Consider the following 18,237-nt stretch of genomic DNA (forward strand, 5'->3'; position numbering starts at 1 on the left):
AGCAGGAATACAAAAAGCGATGTGACTTATTTCAAACACCCTTTTCAGGAGCACATGCATGTGCACGTTGGGAAAACAATGCCTTTAATGTCTATTTAATTCTTCAGGGGAAAAGGATGGTTGGATTTAAGAACAAAAGGTTTTCAGAGCTGAGATTGAGAAGTATGTGGGGATCTGCAACTCTATCCAGATCAAAAAAAATAATGAGGCTGCTTTGTTTTTGCATTCCCAAGAAATATCCACCAGAAAGGCTGGATACCATGGTGGCAGAACGCAAAGGATGAAAGGATGCCTTGGTGATGGATGTGTTTTAGTTTAGCACACTTTACTTGCCGTAAGCGATGGAGAAAACAGAAAGGTCTGTAATACAAGCGAAGTCGATAGAAGGGATGATAGAAGGGCTTCTTTTGGCCTTAGACTTTGGGATCCACGAGCAACAGCTAGTGGCACGCCAGTGGTGGCAAGAATGCTTTTGGGACCTCTTGTGCCACGAAGGAGACATTGTTCTCATTCTCCCAGGCAGCGAGCACAGCTCAAACCACTTACCTTCTTCTCTGTACTCCACAGTATAGCCCGAAATGGTGCAATTGCCCGTGCTGGAAGGGGGCAGCCAGCGTAGGATCACAGAGGTGCAGCTTCTCTCCTGAGCAATGGGGCGATTTGGGGCAGCTGGGACACCTTGGGAAGAGAAAACAAGCACCAAGTCCAGCATCCCATCCACAAGCACTAGTGCTTCATTCTGGAGATCAGGAGTATCTGGTACATGGGGTCAGTCCAAGGCAGCTGCACCTTGCAGAGGGGGCACTCTGGTTTACACTGGTCACCAGCACAACCAGAGGGCTCCCTGTGAGACGGGCCAGAACTGCCCCTTGGGTGCAGAGGATCTGTCTGAGCTCAGCTTCTGGAAAGGCAGAGCCTCTACATGTGCCATCTTCTGCTGCTAATTTTTTCTCCTCTCAAGACCTGACGCAAAGCCCACCAAACTGAGGACTTCATCAAGCAGCAAGTGAGATTCTGGAGGTGGGAATTGTCCACAAAATGACACGAGAAAGCCACTCAGAGTGCTTCTGGTTCATGGCTCTTGGTATGTTTGGCAGCAGATTGACAAATGACCAGTAATTCTGTTTTTTCCTCGGGGCTCCCTTCAGCTCAGGAGTAGTTAATGCAGCCTCTAGGGCAGTTCGTGAGACCAAACTGAATTCTAAATGCTTGTGACACTCCTGTGTCTGTAAGTCACCAATTAGACATGTCTCTATGCCATCCCCTTCAATGCAGCAACCCCTCATCCCTCATGCTAACTGATCCCTTCCCAGAGCTGGAGGTCATGAGCATCAATTCATCATTTCATATTCATTACAATTACATGGGTCACTAATTACAGAACTGAGAATTCAGGCTCAGAGACATGTCTCTGTGTTGAATCCCTGCAGAACAGCTCACCCAGGCCAAATCTTACTCTCCTCTGTCCCCCACAGAGAAGGGGAGGCTGAAAATCAGTGTCCCTGGTCCCCCTGCTCCAGGCAGGCTCTGAAGCCCCGAGCTCCCGGCAGGCAGCTGGACTGTCATCCCCAAGGGGCTCGGCAGCCCAAGGGAGCTCAGCTTCCCCCAGTCGACCTCAGCGAACCCCTGGGAAGCAGCGCAGCGAGCAGGATGCAGGAGCTGAACCAGTGCCAAAACATTGTCACTTCCCAAATGTGATGCTTATGATCAGACGACTTAATCAAGCGCAAAGAGTCTGCAATGCCTTCAGCCATCAGTGGGAGTCTTGGCTGAGGAACGGTTGTGTGATTTTAACATCTCAATTCACCTGGCACAGCTCCATGGCTGGCTGCCTTTGCAGCGGCTGCTCCTGTGTGCTCACCCCCCAGGACCCTGTCTATGCGGGGTGTCAAGGCCAGATGCGCTACCTTGAACTTTGATGGTCGCAGAAGTTGAGGCGGTGCCGTGTTCATTGGTGGCCACGCAGGTGTAAATGCCGCTGTCCTGGGGCATCAGGTTGCAGATCTTCAAGGTGAGCTCCCCAGAGTCACTGTGGATGCAGGAAGCTCTGATCATAATCTGCTGTTTCACTTGCTAGTGCTTTTTATACCAGTTCCTGTCCTGCCTCATTACAAACACATGAGCACGCAAATCTCGTTAACTCATTTGGAGGAATGTCCCCCCCAGCAATCCACTACCCAGGTACAACCCTCCCTGTGTCAGGATTAGGTCGTTAATGAAACCCTCAAGCAGAATCATCCAAATTGCCTGCCAGGCAAATCTACTTGTCTGCTGTGGCCTTGGAGCAGATGGGGAAGGATCCCTCCATCAGCAAGCCAAGTCCAGGAGCTGAACATTTGCTGTGCCTGTCGAGAGCTGGATGTTTAGCCTCCACATATCTGGAATGATTTCCCCAGGCACATCTTTCCTATCTCGGAAGGTGCTGAGCTGCTGAGACTCTGTGATTAAGTCTGGATACGTTGGACAAATCAGGCTTCCCGCAGATGCAGAAGGCAGTCACAAAACGCAGGGTGCCTGATATTTCTGGGGAGCTTCAGACCCTGGAGCACGTGTTGATCTAATGAGGCTGCCAGGCCCCCAGTCAGAAGGCTGGACATCTCACAACAGCTAGGGATAAAGAACACCACCACGGAGTTCGTGGAAGATGCTCTCTCTTTGGGCCCATCTGAGCACATAAACAGCTCTGGAGAGTCTACTGAATTGACAGCAGGTCTGTACCCAGTCACTTCAGTTAGCACACTGCAGTCTTCAATACGCAGTATAAGGGAGTTGGCCTGAATGAAGGGGTTTTGCTTGCTTTAGCTGTACTGGAGACCCAGCTTAGAGCCAACAATAAACTCCCTTGATGGCAAAAGCAGACGAGCTCTTGAATGCGTAATCTATCGGAAGCTGCCGAAGGACACCGTATAACTGCCTGGACACTTATGGCTTTTCCTGCTCTGACTAGGCTGGTTTAAAACAGGACCGAAATATCCCATTTCCCCGCAATCTGGACACTCCCACCAGCAAGATTTGTAAGACGGCCACTGATCTGCTGGGCCTCTCCTCAGCAGGGAATGTCTTCACTGAAAAACAAATACGAGCAACAAGACAAGTGCTGATAGTGCACAGGGAGCCAATGCACAGACAAAAGACCGTGATGGAAAACAGAATCCTCTACAGAAATATCCCCCCATCCCAGCCCCAGCCAGAGCCTGAAGATAAGGCACTAGTCATCTACTGAGTAATGGCTAGAAAGACAATTTCGGGAGCTCTGGGGCAGCCACACAAACCAATAGTCTCCGAAGGAAGCTCTTGATAGGATGAAATGACTTTTTACTGAACGTGTAAAATCCTTTCTCTCTTAGTATTAATTTTTCACTTTCAGTGACTTTGTACTCCCTGGATGCATCTCAGCCCAGGCCAGAAGTGCTGAAATGTTCACATGACAGATTGCCTCCTAGCAGCACTTTCCACTGCAGTTGGTCCAAATCACTTCTACAAGCTGCAGATAAGCACCCAGCAGTAGGCTGTTACCTGACCTGCATTCAACTCCAGATCTGCTGCTTGTTGTAAAGGTGGTTCTCCGGCCCTCTAGCTGGGCTGGGAACATCATGACAAACATCCTTCTGTCAAGCACAGCCAGATGTAGCCTTCCCAGGAGCACATGTAGGCAGTTTAACGGGCGGCTCAGGAAAACTGCAGGAGTCACTACCTCTGCCCGCAAGATATGACAACGCCCAATGATACAGGCATTGTGAGCTGGTGACGGCTTGGTCTGCTTGGCTCCTGTTCCTACCAAAAGTGACCCTTGCATCACACTCAAGCAGAGAAGCCCCAGCAAGGTGGAGGCAATATTAGCCAAACTAATATGTTGGAAACATTTCGGCTTCTGCTTGCACCTGGCTCAGGAGGTCAACAGGAGCGAGCTCATGTCTGCCAGCAACACACTTTGTGGATATACCCCATGTCAGCTCAGGAAACGACAGAGCTACCTGATCCCTGGAGTCTGACCCTTTCTAGTTGATGAGTGGTGCATGGTGCATGTGCTGTTACACCATGCCAGGCTTGATTAACTGCATTTCTAATGAGTCTTGTAGCCTGGCTGGTGCCATGTTTGAGGGCAACACGACCATTGTGACCAGCTATGTTGGGATCCACAGGCAGGACCTTACCAGGATGACACCGTGTGAGTGGCCGTGCTATTGTCATTATCCAGAATGTTTTGATCTGGTCCTTTCCAGGTGATCGTTGGTTTTGGCCGCCCACAGACTTTGCACTGCAGCATCACTGTGTCACCAAGCAGGCAGGTGACATCCACTAATGGCACAAGAAACTCTGGAGCCACTGGAAAAAAACATAGGGACACACATGTGATACCTTCTTTTGATCTGCAGGTGAGGATGTTCCCCTTACCAGTCTAGAGAACATGTTATAGGACCAATAGTTTGGGATCTGGGTCCCAAACAGCTGGGTGTCCTGGCATTACGCTACCAGAACTCTCTCTTCACTAAAAATCAGTTATCAACAGCTCAGAGAAGGAGGTGGCAGGGACTGTCTGTCCCCCAGCCGTGCGCTCTGGCAGGAGGGTGAGGCTTTGTGAAGGCAGGTTTGGGGGGTTCAGCCTCGCCTGTGGCCCCAGGCTGCATGGGCTGAGCAGTGGGCAGGAAGCCCGCTTTCCCTGAGGACCGAGCAGCCGCGAGCTGCCTGGGCTGTAGACGCTGGTGGGTGCCGAGCATGCTGTGGCACCGAAGGAAATCACAGCTGCCAACTTGCCCCTCCATGCCGGTCAGTGCACAGCTGTCCTGAACTCACCTTCTTGAATGAAATTAGGGTTGATTATCTGTAAAATACAAAGAAATAAAAGCATTTATTTTTCTGGAGAGTCACAAGGAGATGTATCATTTCACAAGGTACCGTGGTGAACCTGGCCAGGACCGCAGAAGCACTGACCAGTGGCTACAAGCAACCTCTAACAACCAGCAAACGCAGCAAGCTCTAGTGACAACAGAACAAGCCCGTGCACAACTGGAGAAGTAAACGAATGCCAAGGCTTCTCGAACTTCACTAAAGCATCACAGGTGACAGGCACCACACCGAGGCTAAGGAGGATGGACATGCTTTCTCTTTGCTTGGGTGAAAATGCTCAAGCCATCAACTCTTCTTCCCAGAGGTGGTTTGTGCTCCCTTGTGCCCAGCTCCAGACCCGCGTCACATAGCACCTGCAGTCACCATGCGCCCGGGGCATCTCACCAGCACTCTGGCCACTAACCAGCTTTGGGGAGACGTCTTTTAACTTCTGCTCAGCTTTAGAAAAAAAAAAAGTAAGGCACTAAAACAGAAATACTGCCCCCTTTTTGCCCACTGGCAAGTATCACTTCTCCAACAACCCCTTGCTCTATCACAATGAGTAAAATTTCAGTCATTTCACTGGATTGCTGGAAACTTTCTGAACTGAAACTAGGTCTGGATAACAGAGATTTATTTTCTCTAACTAGTTAATGGATCAAGTTAGCAACGACTTGAAAAAGCTACTGTCTCTCCATGGCCCGTATATGCCAATTACCTCATGTAACCCTGGAAGCAAAGTTGGGAAAAGCAAAGACAACGCCACTAAGTTCTTACGCGCGGCATCGACCCTGACCACCCCGTGGTGTACAGCAGTACACAGGTTGTAGCCTCATTAACTGAACTAATAACCTCGTAAGGCCTTGTTAGCCCAATTCAAACTAATGATTTGATACCAAGCACCATAAACGCCAGTGTGGTTTATGTCGCCTTAAATATCTTGTTTACCCTCTATTTCAGAGCTATTTTGGAAGAAGCCAATGAAGCAGTGACCTAGTTTGTCGCCTGCCAAAGCTGATGGGAGTTTTTGCAGATGCTCAGAAACCAGACTACGAAGCAGAAGCAGTAACCTTCCAAATAACAAAATCTCCAAGAGCTATATTTATATTTTGGCTTTATACATAGTTTTCCGAGGTGATTGGCTCAAGGTGCCATTCCAGGAGGCGCTTGAGCATATTCAGGTTTATTTTGGTTTCACGGTCCTTCTTCATAGCCCCAGTCAAACCTCTGGTACCAGCACGGAGACCTCAGGGACTGCTTTCCCCTGTCATCACCGGAGAGTCCAAAGGACCAGGCGTAACAGGCGCTTGCCACTCGCAAAGGTTCATTTTTTCCCCACAGAAACACATCTTACATCAACAAATTCCTTGCCGTCTGAGACCGAGTCCTAGCATCCTTTGTCTTAGCATAAGGCAGCACTTGATCCCTGGGACACATCTACAGAGAATGTCACGTTCCTGGTGCTGGCTGAAACAACTGGTCAATGCCAGTGCTTTACACTCTGCACCCCACAAACAAGTAGGGGCTCTGCTTGTGAGCAAAGCAAGTTTCAGTCCCTACCACGTAGCTGGTTGGTCCTAAAGGTCTGTAGCTGGTGGGCAAAAGCGTGATGGCTTGTACTCTCACATGTTCCCAAGAGCGCTGATTTCAAACATTTAATTCCTAGCATCTTGGAAGGAGCTGACCGCTGCCCACGTCCCTGGAGAGGACTCTTTGAGCATTATTACTATAATTAGTGCTTCTTATTTTTTAAGGCCATATTGGGGGCACCTCTGGTGAGGAGGGTGCAGGAGAGCGTGCCACCCCTGCAATGGGACGGCAGTGGCTTGGCACAGCAGGCAGGAGCCTGAGCAGGTGAGAGAGCCAGCCAGGCTCTTTGGGTCCCATGTCAGGTCTTTCTCCTCCTGGCTGCACATCCTGGCACCGGTTTCACTTGGGAAGCACAAAGCCCTATCTGAAGGGTGCACCTGGGCACCGATGCCAGGACATAGACACCTGGCCAGCCTCCCCAGGAGCCTCCGAGAGGGTGAGGGCCCAGAGGCAGTGATTGCTGCTCCGCAGGGTCCAGGACCCACATACAGCCCCCTGGATCCCATGGGCAGGAAGAAATTGGGGTGCAAAAGGGTGTTGGATGAAGCAGAACATTTTCTCTGCCACCCGTGCATGTGGAAAAGGAGAGATGTATGTAAGTGATTTAGTGGTATCACTCACACCACACAGGAGAGGAAGAAGAAGCCGTTCCATGAATAACCATCACTTGCCACTTTTCACTCAGTGAGACCAAGTTACTTATCAGCCAAGTAACCCCAGGCCTCAGCTCACTGCACATCCATCTTCATTTTTGTAGTTTTTGGCTTGACTGGAATACACATCTGTCCTCTGAAGCTCTCCCCTTTCTTCCCTGCAGCATGTACTAAATTCCTTTATTAATCACTGATTTCCATCCCAGCAGGATTAGAGCTCAGGAGAAAGAAATGCTCCTCTAACGCTTCAATATATAAATTATACTTTATATATTAACACTTATATATAAATTACATAACTTTAAAGGATTCATTAGAAGATGCAGCTACAATGATGAATGTAATGGATGTATCTATAAATAAATAACGCTACATTTCTAATGACTTCCAAGGCATAATCATTTATAATAATTGCCTTACCACGATTTTTTTTTCCCCTTGTCTCACCATGGGAATACCAGAAATAAAAACACCACTGCTAGGTAATATTGGAAGATTCTATGGGTAGAATTTACATTTCCTTTGCTAAAACTTCATCTGTAGTCTGGCCGGGATTCCGGGCTATGGAGAGATGGCAGGGGATGAGAGACCCCACAGAGTCCTTCTAGATTAAGAGCAAGACCTTTGGAGAAGATTTCTTCATTTACCAAATAGGTTTTTAATCCCTGTGGCTCCAGAGTGTGGCCCCGCGGCCCTCGGAGGAGGGGAGCTCATGTACCACTTGTCCACACAGCCAGCATCGGTGTTGGTTTCCCTTATGGACAGACTTCCCAAGCACCTCCCAGAGCCTCTTGAACATCATGGTGTGTGCAAAAAGCTGGAAAACCTCTCAAAATCCATGCAAGTAACTCTTCCCAGTTCTCTTCTTCTTTCTCAGGGTTTTCACAGAGAGATGAAAGCCAGGCTGCGTTGCTCTGCAGAGCAGAAACTCCTACCAGTGAGGGTGCTGGGGTGGGCTGCTGGTGAGCCGAATGAGGTGCCGTGCACTGAAGTGGGGATTACGGGCAGGGGCTTGCAGTTCCCCACAGCTGCCAAGGCTCTGGGGCCAGCATGCTGCACCCACGGCACAGAGATGACGCTGCCAGAGATGCTCACATGGGCAACGCAGTGGGCTCCAAATCCAAGGGACTTCCCCCTTGGAGAAAAGGGGGTGAAAGACCATCCTCTCCAGCATGTCTTGCCTCTTTTTAAAGCCCCTACTTGCCCTAGGGATGCCGAAGGGCAGTGGTGGTGTTTGCAGGGGTGATGCAGGAGCCCTGGCTTCTGCGCGTTACTCCTTCAGGGGAGTGCTGCAGTGCTTTGAGATCACTGGGTGGGAAAAAAACCCTGCCGGTTATGCGGCTTTGGTGGAGTTTTACTTTTCTTCTCTCTGAAAAGCAACACGAGGCTCAGCCCTGAAACCCCACTCGGTTTGTAGTGGTTTCAATGAGGATCTCACAGCCCAGCCCTCAGCTGAGCATCCCTGGCTGATAAGGGGCTTCCTGAAGAACCCCCAGCAACTACCACCTGCACCACTGTGGCTGCCAGTCTGGTCTGTGTGCAAACAAACCCATGCGGATGGAACTACCCAATGCAAAAACTTCTCACACCATTTTCAGCTTCAGTCCACACCAGACAAACACAAATCCTAAGGGATGAAACGTGGTTGGCAATGCAGTGCAGGCACTCCTCAGGCAAGAAACACAGTCTGCTCCTTCTTCTAGGAAGACAAATTTAGTTGAAATGAGATGGATTTATTGTTTCCATTGGATGAAGTACCTGTAGCCTAGTCCAGGGTAGGTGAAAACTTTTAACGCTCCCTCTAAGCCAGGAGAGTTTCCACTTCCCATACAATGATGACTGAAAATGGAAACCTCAGCCGAAGTGACACAGGCAGACCATGAAATAGCCTCATGAAATGAATGTGGGATGTCTAATGCTGGCCAGGAAAATTGACGGAGCTGGAGGGAGGCAAAGTGAGATAAAGAAATGGCAGAATGGGTCGGGGTTATTCAATAAAGAAGCCAGAAATAAACCTTGCTTCTCCCTCCTCCAGCCTGCACCGTTCCAGGGCTCAAACCAAGAAAGGCACAGGAGACAAGTGCCTGAATGCCTTTGGGGGCCTGTGGGGATCGAAGGGACTTAGATCTGAGGGACTGAAGCACACCTTAAGTCTGGCTTTAGAAAAGCATCATTGGTGCTTCATCCAGCAGCTCCGGGTTTGGCGGTACAGGGCCACTTTTCCCCTGGTTCATTAAGCTCATGTTACAAAGATAGAAAGGCATCCGCAGCAGCAGCAAAGTCCATGTGCAAAGCGACTCCGACCGCCCTGATTCTTAGCAAGAGCTTATCTGTCCTTTGTGCACATGTGCTTTATCTGGTGGGGAGCATAAAACCATTCTGCAGTGCCAACGGCTGGTCCCGAACTGCTCTGCAAGAGCTGCTTGACTGCCTGCCAGCGCTTCTCGCCTTGCTTCTCCTAACCCACCTCCCTGGAGGAGGCTTGAGCCCAGCCCAGACAACACCACACACAGAAGGGCCCAGCAGATGCCCAGATTTTTCCCATGCCACATTTCAATCCCATTTTAAGGGAGTGCATCAAAACCAGGAGTGAGAATATTTTTTTTTCCCAAAAAAACAGAAGGCTGGGCTGCAAACCAAGCCCTCTGTAATAAGATCCATGCATTATCTAAACAGCAAGAGGGCATGTTTACTCCCAGACAAGCAGCTCAGGATTTTATAAACATTTCACGGCAGTTCTTGTTCATGGAGTTAAAATGCTGATGCATTTGCATATGCTGGTAGCAGAGTCAGCAGCATGTTTCTCATTCCCTCGCTCAAATAACTAAATAAAAACTAATGATTCTCAGAAAAAAAGCAAGAAAGGAATTACAGAAGAATTAAGCCAACTCTAATTTGTAGGAAAAGATCGATCAATCTGTCTGCGACCAGGTCACTCAGGTCTTCTGACTGCTGCAAGGACATTCACTTAGGCAAGAGAGGTAGCCCCACGGGATCTGCACAGCTGACTTATGACCCCTTCTGTGGTATCCAAACCCCGTGACACGTTACGACACTGAACTGCAGGACAATTAGTTTTGTCATTGTCCAGGACCCCAGACTTGGGCGTGGATGGTATTTACTGATTCACAAGGGCATACACCTTCTTCCCAGAAGTGGAATTGCCTGTCCCTGTACAATTAGGGAAGGGAGTCTCCGATCTTTCTTAAATGTACGTTACTCCAGTCCCTCACATGGCTACACATGCTCCCTAAGTGCCCGCTCCTACACTTATGTGCCTCTAGCAGGTGTGAGTTTGCACCTTCTGTTTTGCGAAATGGTGTAAAGCAGAAAATTAGGAGAACCTCCCCCCAAATTTCATTTCCATTCTTATGCACTTTTATTACATATTAGTAAACGAAGAGAAAAAAAACAGCCACCAAGAGGTACTATTTCTAGTCATAGCTACTAGAATGGAAAGTCCTCCAGAGCCAGCATGTCCCTGTGTGGGCAAAATCATGTTTTAGCTCTTTGAATTTCAGTTTCCTGCTCTCACTCACACACGTTCTCCACATTTCCTTCTGCCTGTGTTTCCCCTTGAAACAAAGGCAAAGTGCTTCAGAAATCCGGAATCTACTGAACAGGTACCTGGTATTTTACAAATGGCAAGCAAAGCTAGATCTGAAAGACCACCGTAGTAGCTGTGGGACTTGACATATACTACTACCAGCTTGCGCAGTGAGTAGGCTGGAGGTAAATTGAACCAACATTTCCAAGTAATTAACATGTCTACTTTGTGTTTAGAGATTACTCTCTCTTATGCCAGCACTGAGGGCACCTTCTCACGTGTGATGGGAGGAAGGGGGATGTCCGAGGTGACAGTCCTGTAAGAGCAGCCAGGTGACCTGCACTGTTATTACCTCACTGTAGTAATAGCTACAGACGGCTTCGCCTTAGTGACACGGGAAGGGCCTCGTGCAGCTCTGAATGTTGATGACCAGGACACAGCTTTCCTACCAGCCCTCCCAGCGCCTACAAAACCCATAACGAGCTGAGCCAGGTATGAGGACAAGGTCTTCCCCCTCCTCCAGCAGCCAGTCACGCTGTCTCCAGCTCCTCTGGGAGCTCGTCAGTGGCTCCGCTGGGACACGCTGTGCAAAGTGGGGACAGAAAAGCAGGTGAGGTGCTGAGTTCCACCGCCCAGGCTGGGCTGAGGGGTAGCACAGCTGTTTAACAATTATTTTAGCCTCGGACACAAAGCCTAAAAGACCACTGGAGCCCTGAAGCGGGCTCTAGCAGCGGAAGTGGCTTGCCTTCTTCCGACCTGATGAGGAAAGGCTTTAGCTGCCAAGGCCTTAATGGGGTTAATTTCTCATAATCCTTTTGAAAAGGAGCATCAGAACACTCATAATGAAGGGAAGGGGAGAACAACTGTGGCTTCTAGTAGTGAACACCCCAGACCGTTACAGCATAGACTTCCCCATGGCCTCCTCTAGGGCTTCAGGAGCATTTTACGAGCCTGCCCTTGCTCTGCTCCCTCTGCATGATTTTGTTTTGTTTATACTGGGTATCAGCAATCCCTCCCCTCCAATATTCCTCAGCCAGACCAACGAGCTGACCACCCTCACTTCAGGCTACAGATGTACCAAAACCAGCACAAAGTGATGGCCGCACTGCTCCTTGCAGGACAGCGTGACCTTAGTAAGTCACCCTCACAACCGCACCCTTATTTTCTCAACCTCTGCCAGTGTAAACGTCTGCTCAGTCCCAGAGTTCTGCTCAGAAGCAGACCTGAGCTTTCCAAGCCATGGCGAATATTACCGCTCCTGGGGTCTGCAGTGCAACACACTGACACTGTCACCTCCACTAGGTAACCTGGGAGATGCAGGACAGGGCTTCTGAGTGAAAATGAAGTCACATACCAGGCCCATAGTTACTCCCCCAATAGCAGAAGCTAAGACTTCACGTTAATGTCTTTGGGTTTAAATAGAAAGGCTCTTAGTCCTGAACTTCAGAGAGGCAGGCAAGAACAGCAGACTGGACCACGGTAAAAAATCGAACTCAAGGAAACAAGACAACTCGTGTGGAGTATGCTAAAACTAACCAGAAATGCTGAGACCATAAGGACTCGGATACCTTCCACTGACGATTTTTAAATGTCTGGTTTTCCTCCTATTGAGCAAAGTCAAAACACATAAATCATCTGCAAAAAAGAACGGCGATTCTCACCTGTGCACTACACCTGTACCTCACCCACCTTTTCCTCCAGAGTGCAATTTTCAGTGAGCTAAAGCATACACAGAATTATGTGCAATGCCTGAGCACTGCCTTGTAACAAATGCACACAATTCTAGTTGTTACCCACGACTGGCAAAATGCTCTTTGAAAATGCAGACGCACTCCTGAGAGTAATGCAGCTTGAGTGTTAAGGACCATTCAATCTCCAGGGTGTCGGCTGGGTCAAAAGCTTCCTTTTAGTACACATCCCCTTCTCAAAGAAGTGTTTATTTGTGCCAACACAATTAAAATAAAAGGAAGCCTTCAGGTTAATAGCTGAGGTGGCACATCTCAATGCACTTCCTCCTCTTTTCTCTTCCCCTCCTAGGAAGATCAGCTTTCATTTGCAGGATGTTCACACCGCAGCCTGGCTAACAGCGTGCTGGAGGACTCCTAGGACACAGATAACCCTGTTCTCTGATGACCTGCCACAAAATCATCTCCACAAAATCACTTAGTGTCTCTCTGAACCTTGTCTTGGCCTGTTTCAGTAGGAAGCTCTTTCAGCCTTGGTACGACACATACAGATGGGGTGGTAACTACACACAGCAAAAACACGGTCCTGCAGGATATTAACTGAGGAGAAACCAGATAGATAACTCTTCGTGATTTTAAGCTCCTCGAGCTCTCTCAACAAGGCATGTCTCAGTCACCCCGCTAGAAGTGGTGGCTTCACACTGGAAAGAGAGTAGTGCAATGTATCGTCATTTGTGTCCCCCATCCGCGTCAGCCTTGTCTGTGATACAGTACACTCACACAGCCAGTTTTACTATTCTCCTTCAGAGAAATGCAGTTTCCCACTCTGCTAGGAGAAAAAACAAAAATGGTCTTTCCTGATCTAGGTAATTTAAAGCACTAGTTGTGGTGCAACAGCATTTGCACCAGTAATTTATAACACAAGCCTGACTGGCAGCTCAGCTTGTCTTGCCAGGGCAAGGGGTGCTTTCAATACAGAAAGCTGCCCGGTTTATCAGCAGGTGACACACAGGCATTATTGTTTCACTGAATGAGGTCCCAGGTGCGAAACAGTGACTGAGGGTGACAGCATTAGCCTCCAGCTCAGCGGGAGCTTGTTCCTCACCTTCCTCCCCTGCTCCCACCACAAAGGCAGCCCAAACTCCAGTTCACCGCTGGGTAAAACCAGAATTGGCGCTGATGTGACTCACACGTAATTGGCACATATGTCCACGAGCGATACAGACACCCCAGCTCCCTTTTCAGCAAAGGCATTTCAAAACAGGCACATGTTCTGGGGGAGTGGGGTGGGGTGGGAAACCACAAGGATGATTGTCTCTACCTCCATGCTAGTATTGGGGTCAAGGTCATCACACTCTGATTCCTCTGAGCTGTTTGTCTCCTTGTTTGGCAGCATGAAGAGGAAGAAAAAGAACAAGAGATTAGAAGAGAGATTGGTTAGACAGGGCAGAGCAACACAGCAGTTGTGAGCACCATGGACATGTGTAACAGTACAGAAAATGCTCTTAAAAAAACAAACCAACCCCAAACCAACACCACCACAAGGGAAGCAAAGGCAAAGACATGCTTTTGCCGAAGAAGCAGCAGTGATTCTGCAAGTCATTCAGGGAGTAAAAACAGCAAGGAAGCAACAGGAGGAAGAACTGTGGCCACCATGCTGGAGTAACCCCTTCCCTCGGGCCCAGCCCTTCCCCAGCTGACAGTGGGGCTGCAGGGTGGGTGCGAGGGGTGCCTGGGTTGCAGTGGTGGGGTTCCTTTCCTTTGCACATGCCACGACTATTTCACTATGCTTTCAGGACAGAAACCCACTGCAAAGGAAAACACTTAATCATGGGCTCTCCTGGAGAGGGGTGGATCCAAAGGACATGCTCAAGTGCTTTCCTGAATCAAGGCTGGGCTTTGGTTGTGTCAAAATCACAAGTGTTTGCTTGCCTCAGTGGGGAGGGAAAGCCCCGGACTAGTCCTGAACAGGCCTCATGGTCGGTTTATAGGGATGGATCCTCTGAGTTGGAGCACAGTAGTCAGGCACCCAGAGCAGAAGATGGAGCTTAACCCCACACTTCTCAACCTTTTCCATTCTGGGAGATCTCAGAGAGAGAGAGAGACAGACACGCCCACACAGACAGACACACAGGAGACCCTCTCCTGGCAAGACAGAGTCAACTTCTCTGCCCTGTCTGATAACATGGAAAGAAAAGGGTCATTGAGACCATCTCCCTAAGCCATAAATCTGAAGCACCTCGAGGCTGAGAAACCCTTATCTTAAGATGTGGTGAAATACTGCCCTAAAGAAAACTCATCAACTTCAGCAAAGCCCTTGGTTCACCCCGTGGCTTTCTCCCCGCTGCAGCTGCTCTGGTGGAGCTGCAGTCTGGGCTAGGTCAGAGGTTGGTAAGTCACTATTGGCCCAACGTGAAGAACAGTTATTTAACCATATATATAGTTGTCCTTTTAACGAAGCTTACTTACTTGCATGTGGGATGCCAGGAAAAAGAAAACGAAAAACAAAGGCTGCATTTTATCTTGCATGCAAAAATCCTGCTAAAATGGATACTACAAAAAAAGGAAAAAAAAATAACTAAAGTGGAAAAAAAGCCCCCCAAAACAAAAAAACAAACCCAAACTCTCCGCCCCCACCCTCTCTCAGGAGAGGATGCTCTAGGGGGTGAAAAGGATGGGAAGCAGGAGAGCAGCACACAGCTTTCAGATGGCCTTACTCACTTTAACAGAGACTTTGTTCCCCAGAATATCCTTGGATTTACGTGGCCCATTGGCTTCATTTTTGCCACTGCTCTCCTTTTCCGCCCGCTTTCTCATGCGCAGGGTATGCCATGAACATGACTTCCTGTTGTACCAAAAAATGCAGCAATCAAACGGCAAGTCATAGCAGGAAGGAAGGATTTGGGAAGGGGAACCAGCATCCACATTTGCGATTACTGCAATTCCCTAGAAGGTGGAAGCCACCAGCATTAACCCGTCTCAGTCTGAGCAATGAGAGTTGAAGTTAAACACCAACCCAAACGGTTCCGTGAAGCAGATGTTGTGCCACACTTGCTGTTTAAATGCATGGAGTGGAAAAAAAAAAATGCCTGTGATGGAAGCAGGCCACTAGAACTCAGTCATCTTGTTTCGTATGTGTTGCACTGCCACAAATAGAACTTAATTTTATTTTTGCTACTGTTAAAAGGTCAATTTGTTTCTTGGTCTTGTTGGTTAAAAGCGGTGAAACAACTGTAAACACGAGAATAGTCTTAATACATTACTCAGAAAATGAAAAAAAATTTAAGAAATTCAAGGTGTTGCTCCCTACATGTTGCTCAGAATATGAATAGCTCAACAAATAGGAGCTACATCATTAGCTTTCCAGGAGGTAAGGCACTTCCTAGAATAACAAGCTCTGCCGTGCCTCTCAAGACCAAGAACTTCCCATTTGAGTTTGCCAATCGTTAGAGAGGACATCGGTCAGCCCGTGGCTTTTGACTAGCACCACAGCAGGCACAATTTCCAGAACTCTTTCACCCCTCATTACTGCTCCTAGGACCTTACCCTTGGAAACCAAAAAATAAAAAACAGACCACGCCACCCTTTGTAAGAGTAGTGCTGCGTGGACTCCGGAAACTGCGCATCAAAGCAGACATAAAAAATGAAGAAAAACCAAAGGAGTTCTTAATATGGATTTCATTTGGTTTAAATAGCGGAGAGGTTGGGGGGTGTTTGGGAAGGGGTATGTTGTCCAAAGCAGAAAGCTCTCGAAACAGCAGTGTGATGAGCTGGGATCCAGCTTCAAAGCATCTGCCCACCTTTTAAGTCATGCAAATTTGATTTGCATGTTTCTGCCCCATGTTTGGCATGTGTCACGTCTACAGTACCTTGATACATTTTACAGAGCAAGTGGCATGTAATCCAACGGTCACCTGCGGTGCCAACAAAATGCAGTACGTTAGCAAGGGAGGACTCAGAGGATGCCCCACACGGCCGACGTTCCCCCCCCAAAGCTGGGTCTGATGCCAAAGCGTTTTTTGGTGATGCTTCAGCACCCGGTGGGAGCTGTGCAATAGCTCAGGCCTCTGCCTGTCACTGACACAAGACTGAACTGGGTCATATCGACTGTTTTTGCAACAAGAATTAGCGTCTCCACTGCAAACAGCTGGCACGGGCACTTACGTGGGAGCACAAGGAGCACCAGAGCACCCTGCCCCTCTCGGCCAGACTGTAAGTGCTCTCTGATATTTGGGCGTTTCTGGAGGAGGTCCAAATTAGATGAGCAGAGCAGGGGAAGGTATCCAGAACATCAGGACTGTTAGGTTTTCCTCTAAGATATGGTAAGAGTCAAGGACGTGGCTGGTAGACTCTGACCTCTCGGTGAATAACACATGGTGCCAACACCACCAGATCAAGCACATGCTCTTCAACAGAAGAAACAGTTTTATTACTTATACTAGTTAGTCAGTAGGATCGGGCAGACAAGATAGGGCTGAAGAAAACACCAGCTCCAGGTCATTTTTTACCTGTGGGACTTCTATTATTCAAGCACCTTTTTGATTTCAGGGTTCTTTTGGCTGTTTGAGTCTGAAAATGAGATTTAAGACTTTAAATCTCACTGGAGGGAGAAAGAGAGAAATGCAATGCACATGTCTTTCAACTTTGTTACACCTTCCTGGCCAAAATCCATCCAACTACGTAACCTGATGCAGAACCAGACTGTACAGCTGCCAAGAAATCGGAGTCTTCACCAGCAGCCCGGTGCTATGGATGAGCCTAGGGGCGCGTGGTTGTGTATTGTGGTTAGAGAGGGACCCAGGAACGGCCGTGGCAGATATGCAAGAGATGTGCTAAGCAGTTCCTTTGGCTTAACACACAGTTCATAGTAGCATTCATTACTGACAGACAGGTAAAGTCATCGCTGCTCTTAACTGCAGCCGAGATCCAACTATTAATTTCAGTGAACCTGTCTTAAAACCTTTCCTCGTGTTCAGTTCTGTGCCTCGAGGTGCTCAGGTAACACACTTTGTAGCAGACATCATGCATTACTGACCAGTCATTTTAGAGGTTAAAAGAAATCAACAGGTATTACTGAAAAGAGGGTTGTACCTTCTGTATTTAATACCAAAAAACCACTTTCTTGCATTAGTCATTTCAGACTGACAAATTTCTAAAAACCAGAAAAGAAAAATATATATCCACACATTTGTTAAATAAGCAACAAAATGTTATAAACAAAACAAAACAAAACAAACCCAAACCAAAACCAAAAAAAGGTCAAACTAGATATTTTACCTCATTAAAACATGCTCGTGGTGAAAATTTATTTTACATATTTAAAATAGTACATTTAAAATTACATTACAGGTACAATGATGAACATTGTGACTATCCATTATATTGCACAATCTGACTTCATCAATATGAGTTGGTTTCTTTTTCTTTTTTTTTTTAAATAGTGCAAAATACTTTATACAGGAATGTACTTGGATGGGGGTCTTGCGAACCGAAAAAATATATTACAAAAGTTACTGCAAACAGAAAAAAAACCCCAAACAAAACCAAACCAAACCAAAATAAAAAAAAAGATACAAGCTGTACAAGGAAATTGCCATAGACAACAAAATCTCTCCTCTTTGAGAAGTGAACCTCAGTCCAACTCGGGGCCTGGATTTTTTTTGTGGGTTTTTTTTTTCTTGCTAGATGCTGTTATAACCAATATATAGATTAGTAACTTAATACAACGTAAGTCCAGTCCAAGCAGGTCCATGTTGGTGTAAAATGGTGAAACATAAACCACATCTTTAACCGTCTATGGTTTTATTTCTCTCCAAAGTATGAGCCAAACCCCACAAAATGAAAATAAGCAAACCCCGAGCTATCCACCATGGCTGCCCGACGCTGTGGATTGACCACTCAGCTTGTTCCAACGGCACTGTAGATAAAAATCAGC

At 47.8% G+C, this 18,237-nt stretch overlaps 1 protein-coding gene across 1 annotated transcript in view; it reads right to left on the reverse strand.

The window, feature by feature from the left end:
* Positions 1-18,237, reverse strand: part of LOC104493144 (kalirin-like) — a gene marked incomplete at its 5' end in the record, with an annotated part of 47,550 nt that overhangs the window by 7,094 nt on the left and 22,219 nt on the right. Inside the window, 6 exons of the mRNA XM_010135773.1 lie at positions 547-678; positions 1,908-2,029; positions 4,155-4,326; positions 4,795-4,822; positions 13,624-13,683; positions 15,024-15,147. Coding sequence (XP_010134075.1) covers positions 547-678; positions 1,908-2,029; positions 4,155-4,326; positions 4,795-4,822; positions 13,624-13,683; positions 15,024-15,147 — 638 coding nt within the window. The remainder of the gene's footprint in view (positions 1-546; positions 679-1,907; positions 2,030-4,154; positions 4,327-4,794; positions 4,823-13,623; positions 13,684-15,023; positions 15,148-18,237) is intronic.

Source organism: Buceros rhinoceros, unplaced genomic scaffold (genome assembly GCF_000710305.1).
Source record: "Buceros rhinoceros silvestris isolate BGI_N320 unplaced genomic scaffold, ASM71030v1 scaffold2665, whole genome shotgun sequence".
Taxonomy (NCBI): domain Eukaryota; kingdom Metazoa; phylum Chordata; class Aves; order Bucerotiformes; family Bucerotidae; genus Buceros; species Buceros rhinoceros.